The sequence below is a fragment of the Rhinolophus sinicus genome, linkage group LG07 (genome assembly GCF_036562045.2).
Source record: "Rhinolophus sinicus isolate RSC01 linkage group LG07, ASM3656204v1, whole genome shotgun sequence".
Lineage (NCBI taxonomy): Eukaryota > Metazoa > Chordata > Mammalia > Chiroptera > Rhinolophidae > Rhinolophus > Rhinolophus sinicus.
This window is the reverse complement of record NC_133757.1, coordinates 71265866-71281908: the sequence shown is the minus strand read 5'-3', so window position 1 is coordinate 71281908 and position 16043 is coordinate 71265866. Positions and strand designations below refer to the sequence as shown.

Genomic DNA, 16043 nt, shown 5'->3' with positions numbered 1-16043 from the left:
CCCCAGATGCTTTAAATTTGTAGTGATTTGTCATTTTCCAGCTTCAGGCCTCCTGCAGCATTGTGGGTGAGGGCTCAGCCTCTGGACCCAAACTTTGGTTTGAATATCCCTGCTCTTCGTGATCTTAGAAAAGTAACTTCTATTTCTCCACTAACCCCTTTGGAAAATTGGGGTGATGTTGGGGTCAACCGTGAGCAAGCACAGCGTTTTGTATACACTAAGAGCTCAATACTTAGCTGTGGGAGTCATCCTGAGCACTAATGGTGGAACAAGAGGCAGTTTCGCCAGGGATAGGAGTAGATGGGCGAGCCAGTCCCCTGCGGTGGCCCTCGGGTCTCTGACAGGGTCCCCGCCTCTCCCTGAGCACCTTCCTTAGCTCCCAGGACCCGCGCTCCCAGGACCGGCGGGGCCTCCTGTTTCCCTTCGTCAGCCCTGGAGTTTTCAAACCCTCACCGGGCAGCAGCGCGGGCCCGGATTGGCTGCGTGGGTGGGGCCGCCCCTCCTTCTCCCCCTCCTTTCCACCCACCCCTGTGGATCGGGTGTCTTGGGCCTGGCACAGTGGCCCCATCTGTTTCCAATCTGGGCCTGCGCTTTCCACCCCCTCCTCAAGGTTTTGCCTGGGGGAGGCCTCTGCCACCGTGTCCCCCATTCATCCCCCCAGACCCCAAACATCCCAGTGGGAGGGCAGCCTCTTTGTGCCTGTGCCCCTCCCCCAACCTCTGTGTGTGTGTGTGTGTGTGTGTGTGTGTGTGTGTGTGTGTGTAGGGGGCGCGGTCTCTGCCATCCAATCCAGACTGGGAGGGGCTCTTTCTGCCCCTTCTCCGACCTCCAGTATTTGGGTGTGTTTGGGGAGCCTTCTGCCGCTGCCTCCGGCATCCAGCCCCTTCATCCGTTGCCATGGCCACGATCAGCACCTGGAAGGGGAGGGGAAGCGGGATAAGGGCTCCCTGTCATCAGGCTTCCAAAGGGGAGGGTCTGAGGGTGCCCATTCATGTGTGTGCATGTGGGGGTGCACAGTGCCCCCCTTGAAGGCTTTCCCCCACAGGGACCCCATCGAGGATTCCAGGGACCCCATGGAGGATTCCAGTGCCCCCAGATGGGGCTCCCCCTAGTCCCCCGCCCCACTTCCGTCCGGAGCCCCGCCCCCAGCCGCCCCGCCCCCGGCCCTGCCCCCAGGCTGAGCTCCCTGGGCCGAGGCCTCTTCCCCAGTCCTCGCTGTGCGCTGTGCTTTCGCTCGGGGCAGACGAGGGACTGGCTGCGGCGGCCCGGCCCGGCCCAGATCTCCGAGCCGCGGGGTGAGTGCACCCGGGATCCCCTTACACCCCGAGGCCCGGTCTGCCCTGGGCTTTGTTCCCCTTCTTGCCCCCCTCCAGACTCCCGAGAGGGGGACCCCCGCGTCCCCCACCCTCCCCGCTCCCCACACGGGCCTGGCCCAACCGAGCTCCAGGGGCTGCTCTGGTACAACACTGCCTGACGCTTCCCCATTCAGGACAGTTGCTCTTACTTTCGAAAACTCCGGACCGTTATACTCCGCGGGGTCCCCTCCCCCACCTGGACCCCAGCCTGCCCTCCTCCCCCACCTCCTAAGGGTGGAGTCAGGCTCAGGCTGCCTTCCTTGCCAGCCCAGGGGCGCTTGGATGTTGGGGGGGGGGGTCTTGTGCATCCTTCTGCAGACACCTGGACCTTGGAGGAGGTGGCAGGACCAGGGGTGTGGGGTGGGGTGGGGTGGGGTGGGGGATATGTGGCTGTGAGCTCTGTTCTTAGCTGCCCCCAGAACTCACTGCAAGTTTCCCACTCTCCATTTGTCCCTGCGCCTCTCTGGTCTGTGGGCCCCAGATTGACCCTGTGTCTCATTGGGGTTTTCATAAACTGAGGGGTCAGGGTAAGCATATCAGTACCCACCTTCTCACTTCCTACTCCTGTCCCCAAGTGCCATGCCTCTGTACCCCCATTATCTCCCACCAAACCCATGCCTCCGCACTCTCTATAATTGCCTGAGAGTCCCGCTTCCCAAGCTTTCTTCTCAGAGTGCTGGGTGATGTGGGAGGGGTTTCCTTCCACTCCCCATTGGGCCCAGCCTCCCCAGTCCTTCCTGCATCCCCAATCTCACTTCCACCCCTTAAGGTTCAAGCTGACCCCCAGAACAGATGCAAGTACGTAAGTGGCAGCTAGCGGCCATGCCTGTGTTTGCCTCCCTGGCCTGCAGTGGCTCCCTCTGGCCTGTTTTTCCCTCTGCAATGGACGTGACCTCAGGGATGATTGGGTAAAGTGCCAAGTGGGGCCAGGCGTGCAGTTGGCACCCAGTATATGCAGGGGCTGTGCCACGTTCCCAGGGTGGGGAGCACGCTCCCATCCTGGAGGGACAGGCCCATGACAGGAGCAGAACTGTGATGGGAGACAGAGGGTGCAGGGGGACCCCAGAAGGGGCTCTGATCCAACCCTGCGGCTTCGGCATAGGGGGCGGGATTCTTCCTGGAGGAGGTGACAGCTCAGCTGAGACATGAGCATGAGTGCGAAGGCTGAGGTTGATGGGGCAGGAGGAAGGGTGTGCTGGAGAAGGAACAGCATGTACAGATACCCCTTATGAACCAGAGGGCAGTGAGTAGGGCAGTGGGGCAAACAAGCCACTGGGGGTTGTGACACGATGAGGTCGGCAGTTCTGGAGGCTGTTAGCAGCCTTGATTTGAATAGAGGTACATGAGAACCATTGGAGGTTTTAGAGCAGAAGAGAGACAGAGGCAAACACGGCCCCTCCCAGCCCCAGGGGTGTGGGGTCAGTGCTGAGCTGAGGAAGGGTCCTCGGGTGGGAGGAGGAGTCCAGAGAGGGTCAAGGCTCAGCCCGGGCTGGGGGATCTGTGGCTTGAAGGATGAATCGCCAGGTGGGCCAGCTAGGAAGGGTGTGCCTGGTAGGATGGTCTGTGTTAAGAATGGCCCAGAGGCAGAGGCAGACTAGTGCATTCTGGGAACAGTGGTAACCTTTGGGAGAAAGCCACAGGGTGGGCTTGGGGTCAGATCCTGAGGGTCCCAGAAGGCTGAGCAGAGGAGCTGGGGAGCCCTGGAAGATGTGTGCAGGGCGAAATACTGGTGTCTTCGGTTCCTCCATGAAGCCAGCGTGGGGACCATACTGGCAGGGGTGAGCCTGGCAGCCTGGGCCCCTGGGGAGCATGGACTCTGTGCTTGATTCAGAACCAGTTTCTGACCTCGAATCCCAGCCCAGGTCCTTCCATGCTGTGTGACCTTCGGCAAGCAGCAACTGCTCTCTGAGTTTCAGTTTCCTCACCTGTCAAACAGAGGAAGTACGGGGAGCATGTCCGGGCTCGGCACATGGGGGCACCTGGCTGGGATTACTGATGCCTCCTCCTGGGGCTGGGCCTGGCTCCCTAGCCGCCCTGCCCATCTGCTCCTGGCATGGAGACCCTTGAGGACAGCACCTAATAAAAACCCATAGTCAGTTAAAGGCGACCCCTCACCCCAGTCCTAGCTGGTTCCCCGAAAGGTGGCAGGGCTGGCCCTGCACTGAGTCTGTTTCCTGGTGGGGGGAGCATTGAGGCCCCAAGAGGGGGAGGGCCTTGTTCGGAACTTTTGAGCCCAGCAGTGACCACAGAGTTAGAGCTTGGACCCTGCTGGACATTTTGGAGACACAGTAATCCAGGGAGGCTGGAAGTGATCCAGCATCTGCCTTTGAGGGGCTCCAAGGCCCTGGGAAAGGGGTCCCGGGCAGCAGGAAAGTCTGCAGGCCCAGAGGGAGAAGTATGGGGGGTGGATGTGAGGGCTGAGAGCTGGTTCAGTACTGGGTGTCCCCAAACCCCCCTGCCAGCCTAGCCGGCCTTACCTTGCCCTGGCCTCAGGCCATGGGAGGTTTCCTGAGGGTCAGGGGTGCACACATGAGCCCCTAGACTCGCTAGGACAGGACAGACCCTGAGGTGGGGGCAGGAAGAGGTCCTGGGGCATCCTCAGTGCCCAGAAGACCTCGCCTCGTGTGGGTGACACAGAGCCTGTTTGCTGTGCAGTCCTGGGTCATAATCACCCCTTTATGCTCCCTGCTCCGCGTGGGTACACAAGGCCGGCTCCGATCTCGTGACCCATGCTCCGGCGCCGAGCTGGAATGGGTGCCCACTCATTCCCTGTTAGCATAGTCTGGAAGCCCCCAGAGGCCACCCAGCAGGCCGTACCAAGCCCAGAGCAGGTCGTCCACTTTCCTGAGATCACACTGTGGCCAAGGAAGGACCCAGTCGTGTGAATAAATCTGGACCGAAGGTTCAGGGGATGCAGGACCCAGCTGAGGGCCTTGGGCAAGTCCCCACAGGCTCCTTTGTGAGCCTCAATTTCCTCATTTATGAAAGGAGGGCACCCCCCTCACTGGTCGGCTGCTAGGAACGAGTGGTGGACAGCCCAGTACCTGGCGTGGAGGAAACTCTCAGCTGACAGCCGGCAGATGAGCAGGGACCCTCCATGCACCCAAGGGTTCCAGGTTCCAAGCCTGGTTCTTTCCATCCTCCCCAACCCCCGGCCCAGCCTCGTGTGCTGTCCAAGTTATTTCCTGTGACTCCCATGGATGGTTAGTCCCTTCTTAACAGCCACACCATCCACCAGGAACTCGGGGGTGCGGCATCATGCAGCCCCAATGCACCTGCCTCAGTTTCTCTTTCTCAGCTGTGGCAGAGCTGGTGGCCTAGGCTGCTTTTCTGCAAGAGGCGCAGGGTGGAGGCTTGGCCAGGTGCCAACCTGGCCACGTCCCTCCCTGCCCAGAGCTGCCTAGGGTTTCTTGCTGTCCTGTGTCGCTGCCCTAATCTCTTCCCATCTCCCTCCTAGGACCTTTAAGCGTCTTGCCCTTCCTCATGCTGTTCCTTGTGTGGAGGACCTCCTGCCCCATTCCCATTCACTCTTTAATTCTCAGCCAAGTAATAGTATTAACATTAAATCTAGAGGCAGAGAGATCCAGGAAGAGGGAACAGCCAGTGCAAAGGTCCTGGGACAGGGCCCTGCCTGGTTTGTTGGAGGACCATCAAGCAAGCCTGAGTGGCTGGAACAGAGTAAGTGAGGTGGGGGAGAGAAGGAGGAGGTGAGGGCAGGGAGGGGACAGTGGCCGGTCATGCAGGGCCTTATGGGCATGGGAAGGACTTGGGCTTTTACCCTGAGGGAGGTGGGAGCCCAGGATGGCTGTGGGCAGAGGAGGCATGGGACCTGACTCAGGTGCTCACAGGTGTCCTCTGGCTTCGGGGTAGAGATAAACTGGGGGGAGAAGGTGGGAGTGCATTGGTCCAGATAGGTAATGATGGGGCTGGACAAGGTAGAGGCAGAAGAGGGGTAAGTTAGAAGTAGGCAGATTTGAGAGAGATTTTGAAGGCATAGCTGACAAGTCTTGTTTATACGTATCCTCCCCCGGCCCCTACACCTGGGGTGTTTTAGGAAGAGGGAGTTGGCTACCTCTGCCATAGCAAGTTCCTCCGGGGCGCATGGGGGCCTAAGAGACCCTGTCACTTTTTATCTTCTGTGCGGTGGCTGCTCCTCCCTCCCTGAGTCTGTCCCACGCCTCCCACCCCCATCCCTGCTCCATCATCCAGGCCTTGAAAGCCCCCAATGCTGGGTCTTCTCACTCCCCACGGCCCTGCCCCGAGCCCACGCAGGCTAGAGTGGCGGGTTTGGGGGGTTGGGAGCTCACAGACGAGCCCCTCCTGCGCTTGATCAGCCTTATTCCTGCCCAGACATTGAGAAGGGGTGGGTCCAGCGAAGCTGGGGCTGTGGAAGCCAGGGGTAATTAGGATCTGCCCTGTGTAGAAGGAGCTGCCCCTGGCTTCCATGGGGTGTGGAGAGCGGGGGAGGCAGCTGTGGTGGGGCCCTCCCATACGCGCCATCTGTGCAGGTGGCCCCTGCCCTTACCAGCCAGTGTTTTTTTAAGTGAGGAGACTGAGCAGCAGAGCAGGGAACCCCACCCCCACCCCCCAGGATCCATGGTAGGCCGGGCAGCCCTGGGTTTAAGCCCCTCTGGGCTACAGGCTTGCTGTGCTGTCTCGGTTTCCCCAGAAGCTCTCTGAGGGCATGTGCAACTGTCCCAAGTGGTCTGGGCCAGAGCCCCTTCCCTAGATGTGGCTAAGCAGGTGTGCATCGGTGGGCGGGGCCAGCTGCTGTGGTTGCCGTGCTCCAGCGGGGGCCTCCACCTTCCTCATCGGCCACTTTTGCTCTCAAAGGGCCTATGGCAAGGACATAGGGTGAGGGGTTGTACTTGAGGTTCCAGTCCCCAACTGGTTGTGTCTGACTGCATATCTGTAGTGTGTGTACATGCCTGCCTGTCTGCACGTGTGTGTGTGTGTGTGTGTGTGTGTGTGTGTGTAGGGATCTGGTTTTGCATGTCCAGATGTATTGTCTGGTTGGGTACAAGTGTGGTTTGCTGACTGCATGGCCTGTCTCTGTAGCCTGACGGTGTGCACCTTGACCTCTGACCTGACTCCATATTTACTCGTGTATTTGCCTGTAGCCCAACCATGTATGTGTATTGCCTGCCTGACCATGACCCTGTGTGTGTATCTTGACTGACTGTGCATCTGTGGTGTCGGTGTGGACCTCTGTGTGTCTCTGATCTGACTGTGCTAATGGTCTGGCCATGTACGTGTATTGTCTGCCCCACTATGACCCTGTGTGTATGTTTTGTCTGACTCTGTGTGTCTGAGGTCTGATTTTGTGCCTGTCTGGTTGCGGTCTGACTATGTGCAGTTTTATTTGCTTGACTTGGCGTGTGGCTCCCTCTCTGTTGCCTGATTGTATGAATCTGTGACTGTGTCTGATCGCCCTGTCTGTGATCTGACTGCGTGTCTGTTTATGGTTTGTCTGTGTGCAGGTCTGTGGCCTGACTGTTCAGGCATCCTTCTCTGGGTCTAGTCTGACTGCATGTCTGTTACTGGTCTGACTGTGTGCAGATTGAGCTCCCCTCCCCCACCCCACCCCAGTTTCCCCACCCTCCACCCTGGGCCATGACCCGGCCACCACCCAGTCTTCCCCTGGGGCCAATCTGGGGCTGGGCGAGGTGACCGCAGCTGGGTATTTTGGGAGCTAGATGACAGGGGCTGCCCTGTCATTACGTGGCACCCATCCCTGTGGCCATGGCCTGGACCCGCCCGGGGCATGGCCTTGGGTGGGTATTGGGCTGACCTGGCCCCGAGGGTCCCATCCTCCGGTCTCTCCCTGCCCCTCCCTGGGCCTCTGCCTTGACGCTGGCCAAAGGGGAGCCTGGGGAGGGGGTTGGCTCAGGGTTCACCCGTGCGATGAGGAACCTTTCTGCCTTCAGAAGGGTTTAGATTCTTGTGGGAGAAGCAGATGCTGAGTGATTAACATTCACATTTAATTTGCAGACTGATCTGTGGAGGATGGTCTTAGTCATTTCTGAGGCTGTGGGATGTGGAATGGGGTGGGGGGGGGCTGACCTTTGAGGGGCAAGGAGGGTTTCGGAGGAAGTGACAACTGAGCTGAGACCTGTCATGTGGTAGTAGGGGACAGGAGTCATGGCAGAGGGCACAGCAGGGGCAAAGGCTTGCAGGGGGCACAGATCAGGTTGTGTGTGTGACGAAGCAGGAGTGGCTTCATCTGGGAGCGACGGGAGCCACAGCAGGCCACAGAACAGGGCAGGGACCGATTGGTGTGTTTGGAAGATCTGACTGATGGCCGGCCAAATGGGACAAGGTTATAGGCACAATCAGCAGTGTTCGCTGAAACGTCATCCTTCCAAAGGCCCAGCCTGTGAGGGGGAAAAATTGGGTGTTCAGAGCAAATTCTAGAGCTGCTGTTCCGTCCTGGGTTGGGGCTTGGCTGGGGTCAGGGGCTCGGTCCAGGTTTGGGGGCTCGGCTGGTTTTGGGGCTCAGTCTGGGGTCGGGACTCAGCTGGGGGTTGGGGCTGCCTCAGTTTGAGCTGCTATCACAGAATACCAGAGACTGGGGGGCTTATAAGCAACACACATTTATTTGTCATGGTTCTAGGAAGTCTAAGACCAGGTGTCGGCTGATTTAGTGTCTGGGGAGAGCTGCCTCCTAAGTCATAGATGTCTTCTCACTGTGTCCTCACCTGGCAGAAGGGGTTTCTTTTATCAGGGCACTGATCCCATTCATGGGGGCTCCACCCTCAGGACCGAATCCCCTCCCAAAGATCCCACTTCCTAACACCATCACACTGGGGATTTCAACATATAATTTGAGGTGGGGGGCATAAACATTCAGTCTGTAACGGGGGCTCAGCACTTTCTCTCTACCCCCTCATCATCCCATGACCCTTCCCCATGGTCCTGTAACCCTGGCCCCCATCCTGTGACGCTCTTCCACCCCTCTGTGATCCTCCCACTGCCTCCCCATGAAGGCTTCCCGGATTCGCCTCCTCCCCTCTCAAGGCCCCTCTGTTGTCTCTGCAGACGCTGCCCTGTCTGACGCTCGGCTTGAGGACTCTCTGTGAGGGACCGGGGGCCATCCCCCTCCAGGGTGGAAGTTGGAGGTTGCAGGTCCCTGTCAAGCATGGCACCTGCCTGGGGCCCTGGAGTGGTGTCTGTGGTTGGTCCCATGGGCCTCCTTGTGGTCTTGCTGGTTGGAGGCTGCGCAGCGGAAGGTAAGAGCCTGGCATGGGGTGTGCGGATGTCTGAGTGCACATTTACGTGTGCGTGTGTGAACACGTGTTCTCCCCAGGGCTCCTGGTTTTGCCAAGCGGAGCCTCCGTGCTCCATGAATGTCACTGAGTAAAATGCCTATTGTGCACTGGGTCCAGAGAAAACAATGGTAAATAACCACAATGGTATTAATAAAGCAATAACAATAACCATGATGATGGTGATGTCTGTTTTCCCAGTATCAACTCTGCACCAAGCCCAGTGCTAAATACAAACTTTATGTGCTTCACCTCCCTCCAGCCTCTCAAAACCCAGCATGCCCGTTCCATTACTTTCCATATTTTCCCATGAGGGAAACTGAGGCACAGAGGGGGCAGGGACTTACTTGAAATCCCTCATCCTGACTGAGCCACAGAGTTCACCTTTCCTTGCTTCACGTAGAAACACCAGTGCCCAGGAGGCAGACACACAGGCAACCAGACCTTCCAAGCCGTGCGAGAGGAGGCTATTTGGGGGAGAGGGCATTGGAGCTGGGGCTTTGTAGGTGTGTAAGAGTTCACTGATGGAAAGGGCATTCCTGGTGAAGGTGTTAGCACACGGAAAGGCCTGGAGGTAAGGAAAGAGGTTGGTGTAATTTGGGGGTGGGCAAGGCTGCGTTTCTTGCAGTAACATGGAGAGGATGAGAGTCAGTTGTAGACCCAGTGCCAAGACACCACCCCCAACCATGACAGGCCTAGAGGAGGCGTCACTCAGGCCCATGGGGACACAGGGTCAGGCCAGGAGGGAAAGAAAGTAGGAATCAGGCTGGGTTTGCTGAAGACCTGCTGTGTATCCTTGGGCTACTGACTCAACCTCTTTCAGCTTCCATTTTTGCCTTGATTGAATGAGACTCATAACATTATCCCCATCCCAGCATTCTTGTCACAAGGACATATGATAAGCCCCTGCATGTTGCTTGACACATAGTAGGCTCACAAGCAAAGTAATTATTGCTACTGGGTGAGGACACTGGTGACATGCACACCTGCTTCGTCTACTCGTGCGTTTTCTCATTTTCATGTTGTTTTTAGTAAATGCCTACCACATTCAGATCAACCAGCACAACCTGATGAGATGAACAGTGTTATCGTCATCCCCATTGGACAGATGGGGAAACTGAGGCACAGTCAGATTACAGTACAGCCAGGAAGTGGTCATGCTCAGATTTGAACTTGGGCTGCCTGGCCCCAGAGCCTCTGTTCCCAACCACAGTGTGACACTGCGTCCAGGCCAACGGCCAGATGTGGCTGGACCGTGATCTGTCGTCACTGCCCAGGCGCCCCCAGTGTGACACCCTCAGATGTTCCCAGACAGAAATGTCCCCAAGTGAGAACCACTGATTTAACTTATACTGGTTAAATAAATAACAGATTTACTGTTTGACATGTTGCTTCACTGATAACTAACCAGCCTTGGCCACGATAGAGCTGAGATCATCTCCGTTTACAGGTGGGGAAACTGTGGCCGCAAACTGGCCATTGTGACGAAGGATGGACATCACATAGTTCAAATCCTGGGTTTGAATCCTGGCTCTATCATGTGACTACGGAAGGGTCTGTGTTCTCATTTCCTCAGTAGGTTTTTAATAAGCACCTACTGTGTGCTAGGCACTGGTTTAGACATAGGTGACAGAACAAACACCTCACCCCCTTCGAGAGCTGATAATCTAGTGAGGGAAAGACACTAAGTGTGTTGGATGGTGATTATGCCCGGAGCAAGATAAGCAGGAAGGTGGAGGAGGGCTTACGGTGGGGGCGGGGCTTCATTGTAAACAGTGGGAGAGTGTTGGGAAATGTTGCAGTGAGGAGGTGGCATCTGAGCAGAGACTTAAAGGAGTGGAGGAGAGCACCCCAATGGTATCTGGGGGAAAGAGTCCCAAGCAGAGGGAATAGCATGTGCAAAGGCCCTGAGGCAGAATGGTGCTTGGTATGTTGGAGGAACAGCCAGGAGGCCCATGTGGCTGGCACAGAATGAGCGAGAGAAGGTGAGGGCGGGGAGGGGAGCGGGCAGGTGAGTTGGACCTTGTGGGTGCAGGGAAGACTTGGGCTTTTACCGCGAGGGAGGTGGGAGCCCTGGAGGACTGTGAGCAGAGGGACGCACCTGACTCAGGTGCTCACTGGCGCCCTCTGGTGGTTGTTTTAGGGAGGACAAACCGACCACGGTGGAGGTGACTAGTGTGGTCCAGGTGGGTGATGGGTATGACCCAGGATTTCAGCACCTGGCATGTAGCAGGAGTTAGCTCAGTGGGTGTTCCCTCCATGAGCCCTTAATTATTATTAATGTATCACTGTAGATGCTGGTAGTGGTCTAGACGCGAACCCACGTCTCCATCTCCAAGGCTGGGGCATCTCAATCCCAGTAACTGGGTCTGTTTAGTTTAGCAGCAGCCCTGCCATTTGGAGCCCGGTGGGGGGCTGTGGGCACCATGATTGGTACTGCCAGCTTCAGGGAGTAGCTCAGGTCCTCAGGGAGCCATTCGGGGTGGGGGCTGTCAGGCTGCAGAGAGCCTGGGCGAGCGTCTGAAGTGTTCACCAGCCAGCACCAAGAGGAGTGATTTCTGCTATAGAAATGGCTCCTGGTCCTGTGTGGCCTACCCAGGATGCTGTGGGGCTGGCCCAGGCAGGGTTTGGAGGGGACGGTGGGTGGGTCTCCGGATCTGGCACCAGATTCTTCTCTGCAGAATCTGAAATGGAAAAACAGAAGTCAGGCCAAGCCTTTCCCAGCTCTGCACTGTTGGCATCACTACTCTGAACCTCAGTCTCTGCATCTAAGAAATGGGGACCCCCTGGGGTACTCTTAATAATGAAGACCCACAGCCCCATTTCTTTAGCTTCGCAGCTGGATGGCACCAGGTTGAAATCCTAGCTCCTTGCCTGTCCTAAGCTGGGTGAGCCTGGGCTGCTCACTCATCCTTGCCAACCCTCAGTATTGCTGCTTTGCGGGTGTGAGAACAGTGCTGAGCCCCACCAGGCCCAGCGCACAGGGAGCGCTTGTTGGGCACAAGCTGCAGCCATACCCAGTGACCCTTTCTTGTGTCTAGGACCCCTTTGCCAAGAAGAGGAGGGGCGATTTGTCCAAATGACAGAATCCAAGAGTTGGCAAGGAAGTTTACTGGGGGACACAGGGCAGAGAAAGCTCTTCAGAGCTGGCTGGGATCTCGGAGCCACCTAGAGAGAGGCTGAGAAGGCATGTGCCCTGCAGAGAGGGGGAGCCCAGGAGCAAACAGGCAGCTTCACTGGGCCTGGTATTAAGTGGGCTAGGAGGTCAAGACCCTTATTTTCTCAATGGTCACCTGACAGAGAAAGGAGGTACAATGGGGTCCTGGGAAGTGTGGCTGCTGTGTGGCACGTAGGCAAGGATTTCAGCCCAGCGGGATCAGGACTGTGATGGGGGGTGTCCAGGCAGTGGTAGGGACAAAGGGGCTCTTGACCCGGCCGGCTGTAATCCGAGAAGTCTCCCCAGGGGAGGTGCTGGCCCAGCTGAGGCTGGAGCTGCCAGAAGGGAGGAGGAAGGAATAGCATGAGCTCCCACTGTTGCCTGGATTGGAGGGCACTAGGGGTGTATCCTTAGCTCTGAGTGATAAACAGACAGCTGGATGCCTCCCACAGCTGCTTCTGCCCTTCCTTTCAGCGGCTCCCAAGGGAGGATTTTCCCAGAAGTAAGATTCCTGACCTGGCCACAGTGACTTTTCCCTGTGACCTTGGATGGGGACACATATGGCCCAAGTCACCATTCCTGAGGCTTGGAGGAGGGGTGGCCCAGGCAGTCAGAGCCAGGGAGGCCGGCCCAGCCCTGGGCTCAGTGTGGAGCAAAACCTCTAAGTCAGGCTCAAGGCCTAGAGGTGACAGGAGCACACGATGTGGACTTAGGGGGGACAGAGAGACCCAGGTTTAAATCTTGATGCTGTCATTTCTGAGCTGTGTGACCTCATGCAAGCTGAATCTGTATAGTCCCATCTAAACAATGGGATTAACAGTCACTCCCCGCTTCAGGGATATAGGGGGTTGAATGAAGCCACACATGCTAGCACACAATGGGTCTACTGATTTTCAAGGGGAATGGCCAGTATAGACACATATGGTCACATCAGTGGGAGCAGAGCCTTGAGTGGGGGAGGTGAGGCCAGTCAGGCCACTGGGATGGGCACTGAGCCATGGATGGGAGAAACCGAGGCCTATGGGCACCCAGCCTTAGAACCTGAGGCTTCCGTGAGCTTCTTGGTGCTTCCAAGCGCCAGAAGTTTGCAGCTGAACCCCCGTGGTCCTCTGTACTCTCCGCTGATTTTGAGGGCTCTGAGATCCGGTGTTGTAAAGCTTGAGTTGTTCAGCGCCTCTCTGCATCTCCTCAGACCCCAAATTTTTACTCACTTAATATTTTTCTTTAGTCAGCTTAACTTTTTATTCAATCCTTAAAAAAAATAATTTTAGGGGCCGGCCCAGTGGCTCAGGCGGTTGGAGCTCCATGCTCCTAACTCCGAAGGCTGCCAGTTCGATTCCCACATAGGCCAGTGAGCTCTCAACCACAAGGTTGCGGGTTCAACTCCCGCCAGGGATGGTGGGCTGCGCCGCCTGCAACTAGCAATGGCAACTATACCTGGTGCTGAGCTGTGCCCTCCACAACTAAAGACTGAAAGGACAGCAACTTGACTTGGAAAAAAAGCCTGGAAGTACACACTGTTTCCCAATAAAGTCCTGTTGCCCTTCCCCAATAAAATCTGGAAAAAAAAAAAAGAAAAAAAAATTAAATTTATCTTGAAATAGTTCTAAATCTAAGGAAAGGTACCAAGGTATGAAGCCTCCTTCCCCATGTCTAGCCACCTAGTTTCTCTCCCCAGAGGCAACCACTGTTTCTAAACACACGCACACACGCACATGCACACTCTCTTTCCCCCTTTTCATTTTTCTTGTCACACAAACAATAGTATTCGCTACACTTTTTTACCCCTCACAAGTTTTTCCATTCCTTAATATGTCTTGTTCCTTTCCTAATAGTTCATTTTAAAAGCATCCTTGTCCCTTTTTACAACTATGTAGTATTCCACTTCGTGGATGGCCCAATATTCATTTAGTCAATCCCCTTTAGTTGGATCTGTAGGTTATTCCTCTAGTATTTTGGAAGGATGTTGCAGCCCTTGAGTCTGTTGGTAAAAATCTCAGAAGCAACTGAATTCATTTTGTGGGATACATTGTAGCATGATTGTGAATGGAAATCCATTATCCCTTTGGGCTATCACAGGTTACTGTGAAAAGTCAACAAAAATGAAATGTTATTGAACTCTTGCTGGATACTGGTGCCTGTTCCCGGTGCAGAATTGAGGCTGTCTGGGGCTGTTAAAGACATAGTAGCTCCCCCTTGAGATTTTTCTCGGAGTGACTTACTACATGAGATCATTGTGAGGGGCAAAGAAAGTGAAGGTGCGCACAGGTGCCATCCCGGTTCAAATCCTGGTGGCTACCTGCGTGTGTCGGAAGCAAGTACCTTGTCTGGTCTGTGCCTCAGTTTTCTCATCTGTAAAGTGGGAATTATGATAGCCCTGCCCCTCAGCTCTGTTGGAAGGATTAGATATTACTAATCTTAGATGTTTACTAACCTGCTTGGTGCCTCAGTTTCCCCACATCCCACCAGGGGAGTAGACCAAGTTATCTCCTTCCAAGTCTTCTCAGGGCTAAGGACCCTCCATGGTTTGGCCAGTCACCACTGGGGCCCTCTAGGTGCAGAATTTGGGGACCCCAGAATCTTGGAGGTCTCACCTTTCACCATCCCCTGTGGCGCTGAGTGGGTGAGCCCACGTGAGGTTGTGTCCACATGTGAATGTGTGTGGCTGTTATATGCAGGTGGTGGTGGTTTGTGGGGGGCTCTGCAGACCCCAGGGTACTCACGGTGCCTTGATGGGGAGAAGCATTCAGTGGCAGCATTTTTCCATCCTCCTTTTCTCTCTAGTCCTCCTATTGGGCCCATGTGGTACCTCCATGGCTGGCAGGGGATGCAGGGTATGTTTGCATGGCCCCATGGGGTCCTGGCCATGTGCCTGCGCTCACCAGAGCCCCTCTTCTTCCTGTTCTATCCCCAGAGCCCCCCAGGTTCATCAAGGAACCCAAGGACCAGATTGGTGTGTCAGGGGGTGTAGCCTCCTTCGTGTGTCAGGCCACGGGTGACCCCAAGCCACGGGTGACCTGGAACAAGAAGGGCAAGAAGGTCAACTCACAGCGCTTTGAGGTGAGTTGGGGGTGAGGGGAAGTAGTCTGGGGCCAGCACCCTCCCAGATGGGGCCTGGCTGCTCAGTCACAGAGGTCACAGAATGTTCTCCTGATGTAATGTGGCAGCCAGGGCCGGGCAGGCCTGGCGGGGCACGCTCTCCAGCCAGGGCCCCACTCACTCCCTGCCATGGGGCCCCGCCTGCCTGCTCAGTGAGGGTGACTTGCTCTTTCGCCTTCATGCTGTGCAGCCTTAAGCAAGACCCTGCACTCTCGGAGTCTTATCTCACACTCGCACAGGCTCACACCCAACACCACTGCTCACAGAAAGGAATTCACAACTCTCTCCACATGCACGTGATCAGGCACACATTTCTACATCCAACACGTGCCTTCACATGCCTGTCACACAGGCTTAGTGTGCATGTCACACACCCACATACACACAATACCCTTTACTTGTACATATGCAAGCTACGATTTCTGCCTGTAGTGCGTTTGCATGGGACATCCACATCCGGGACCCCTGGGACCCTAGCTTCAGCCTGACCTCTCTCCTTTGCCCGTGGCAGACGATCGAGTTTGACGGGAGTGCAGGAGCTGTGCTGAGGATCCAGCCGCTACGGACACCCCGGGATGAGAATGTATATGAGTGTGTGGCCCAGAACTCGGTTGGGGAGGTCACGGTCCATGCCAAGCTCACTGTCCTCCGAGGTATGGGGTCTCCAGGGTGGGTGGGGGAGGAACCGGGCCCTGTGAGCTTTGGGGACAAACACCAAAGACATCTGTGAAAGTCTTGCTTTGGATTCTCTCTTTGGGGAGACCTCGACCTCCCTCCTGCAGCCCGTAACACCGCAGGGCCCAGAGCCCGCTAACAGGATTTATCGAACCTCTGCAGGAAAGAGGAGTGTTGGGGGACTAGAGTCATCCCATTTTTCATCTTAGTCGTGCTCTTCTAATTACAAGAGACGGATCAAGCCCAACTGGTTCAAGTAAGAAAGAATTCGTACCATTAAAATGTTCTGCAGAGTGTATCAGCTTCAGGTTCAGCTGAATCCAGGAGCTCATACCATGTTCTCAGGACTCACTCTCTCTCTCTGCCTCTGGGTTGTTTTCTTCCATATCCACTATATCCTCAGTGGGATACCTCCTGTTAGCTCCGTGCTCCCAGGCCCCCACCCAAAAAAGGACCAAATGACCTTGGACTGGTGCACATGGGCCAGACTGG

The 16043-nt window shown here is 56.0% G+C and overlaps 1 protein-coding gene across 16 annotated transcripts in view; it reads left to right on the top strand.

Moving 5' to 3' along the window:
• The window catches only part of PTPRS (protein tyrosine phosphatase receptor type S), a 100479-nt gene that overhangs the window by 29939 nt on the left and 54497 nt on the right, over nt 1-16043 (top strand). For 14 of the 16 annotated variants that reach the window (XM_074337641.1, XM_074337638.1, XM_074337636.1 and 11 more), the window contains exons 2-4: nt 8394-8584; nt 14692-14837; nt 15388-15529. In XM_074337641.1, coding sequence (XP_074193742.1) covers nt 8494-8584; nt 14692-14837; nt 15388-15529 — 379 coding nt within the window. In that variant the 5' untranslated portion in view covers nt 8394-8493. Of the gene's footprint in view, nt 1-1162; nt 1296-8393; nt 8585-14691; nt 14838-15387; nt 15530-16043 lie in introns of those variants that run through there. The other 2 variants (XM_074337635.1, XM_074337651.1) reach the window with 2 other exon arrangements.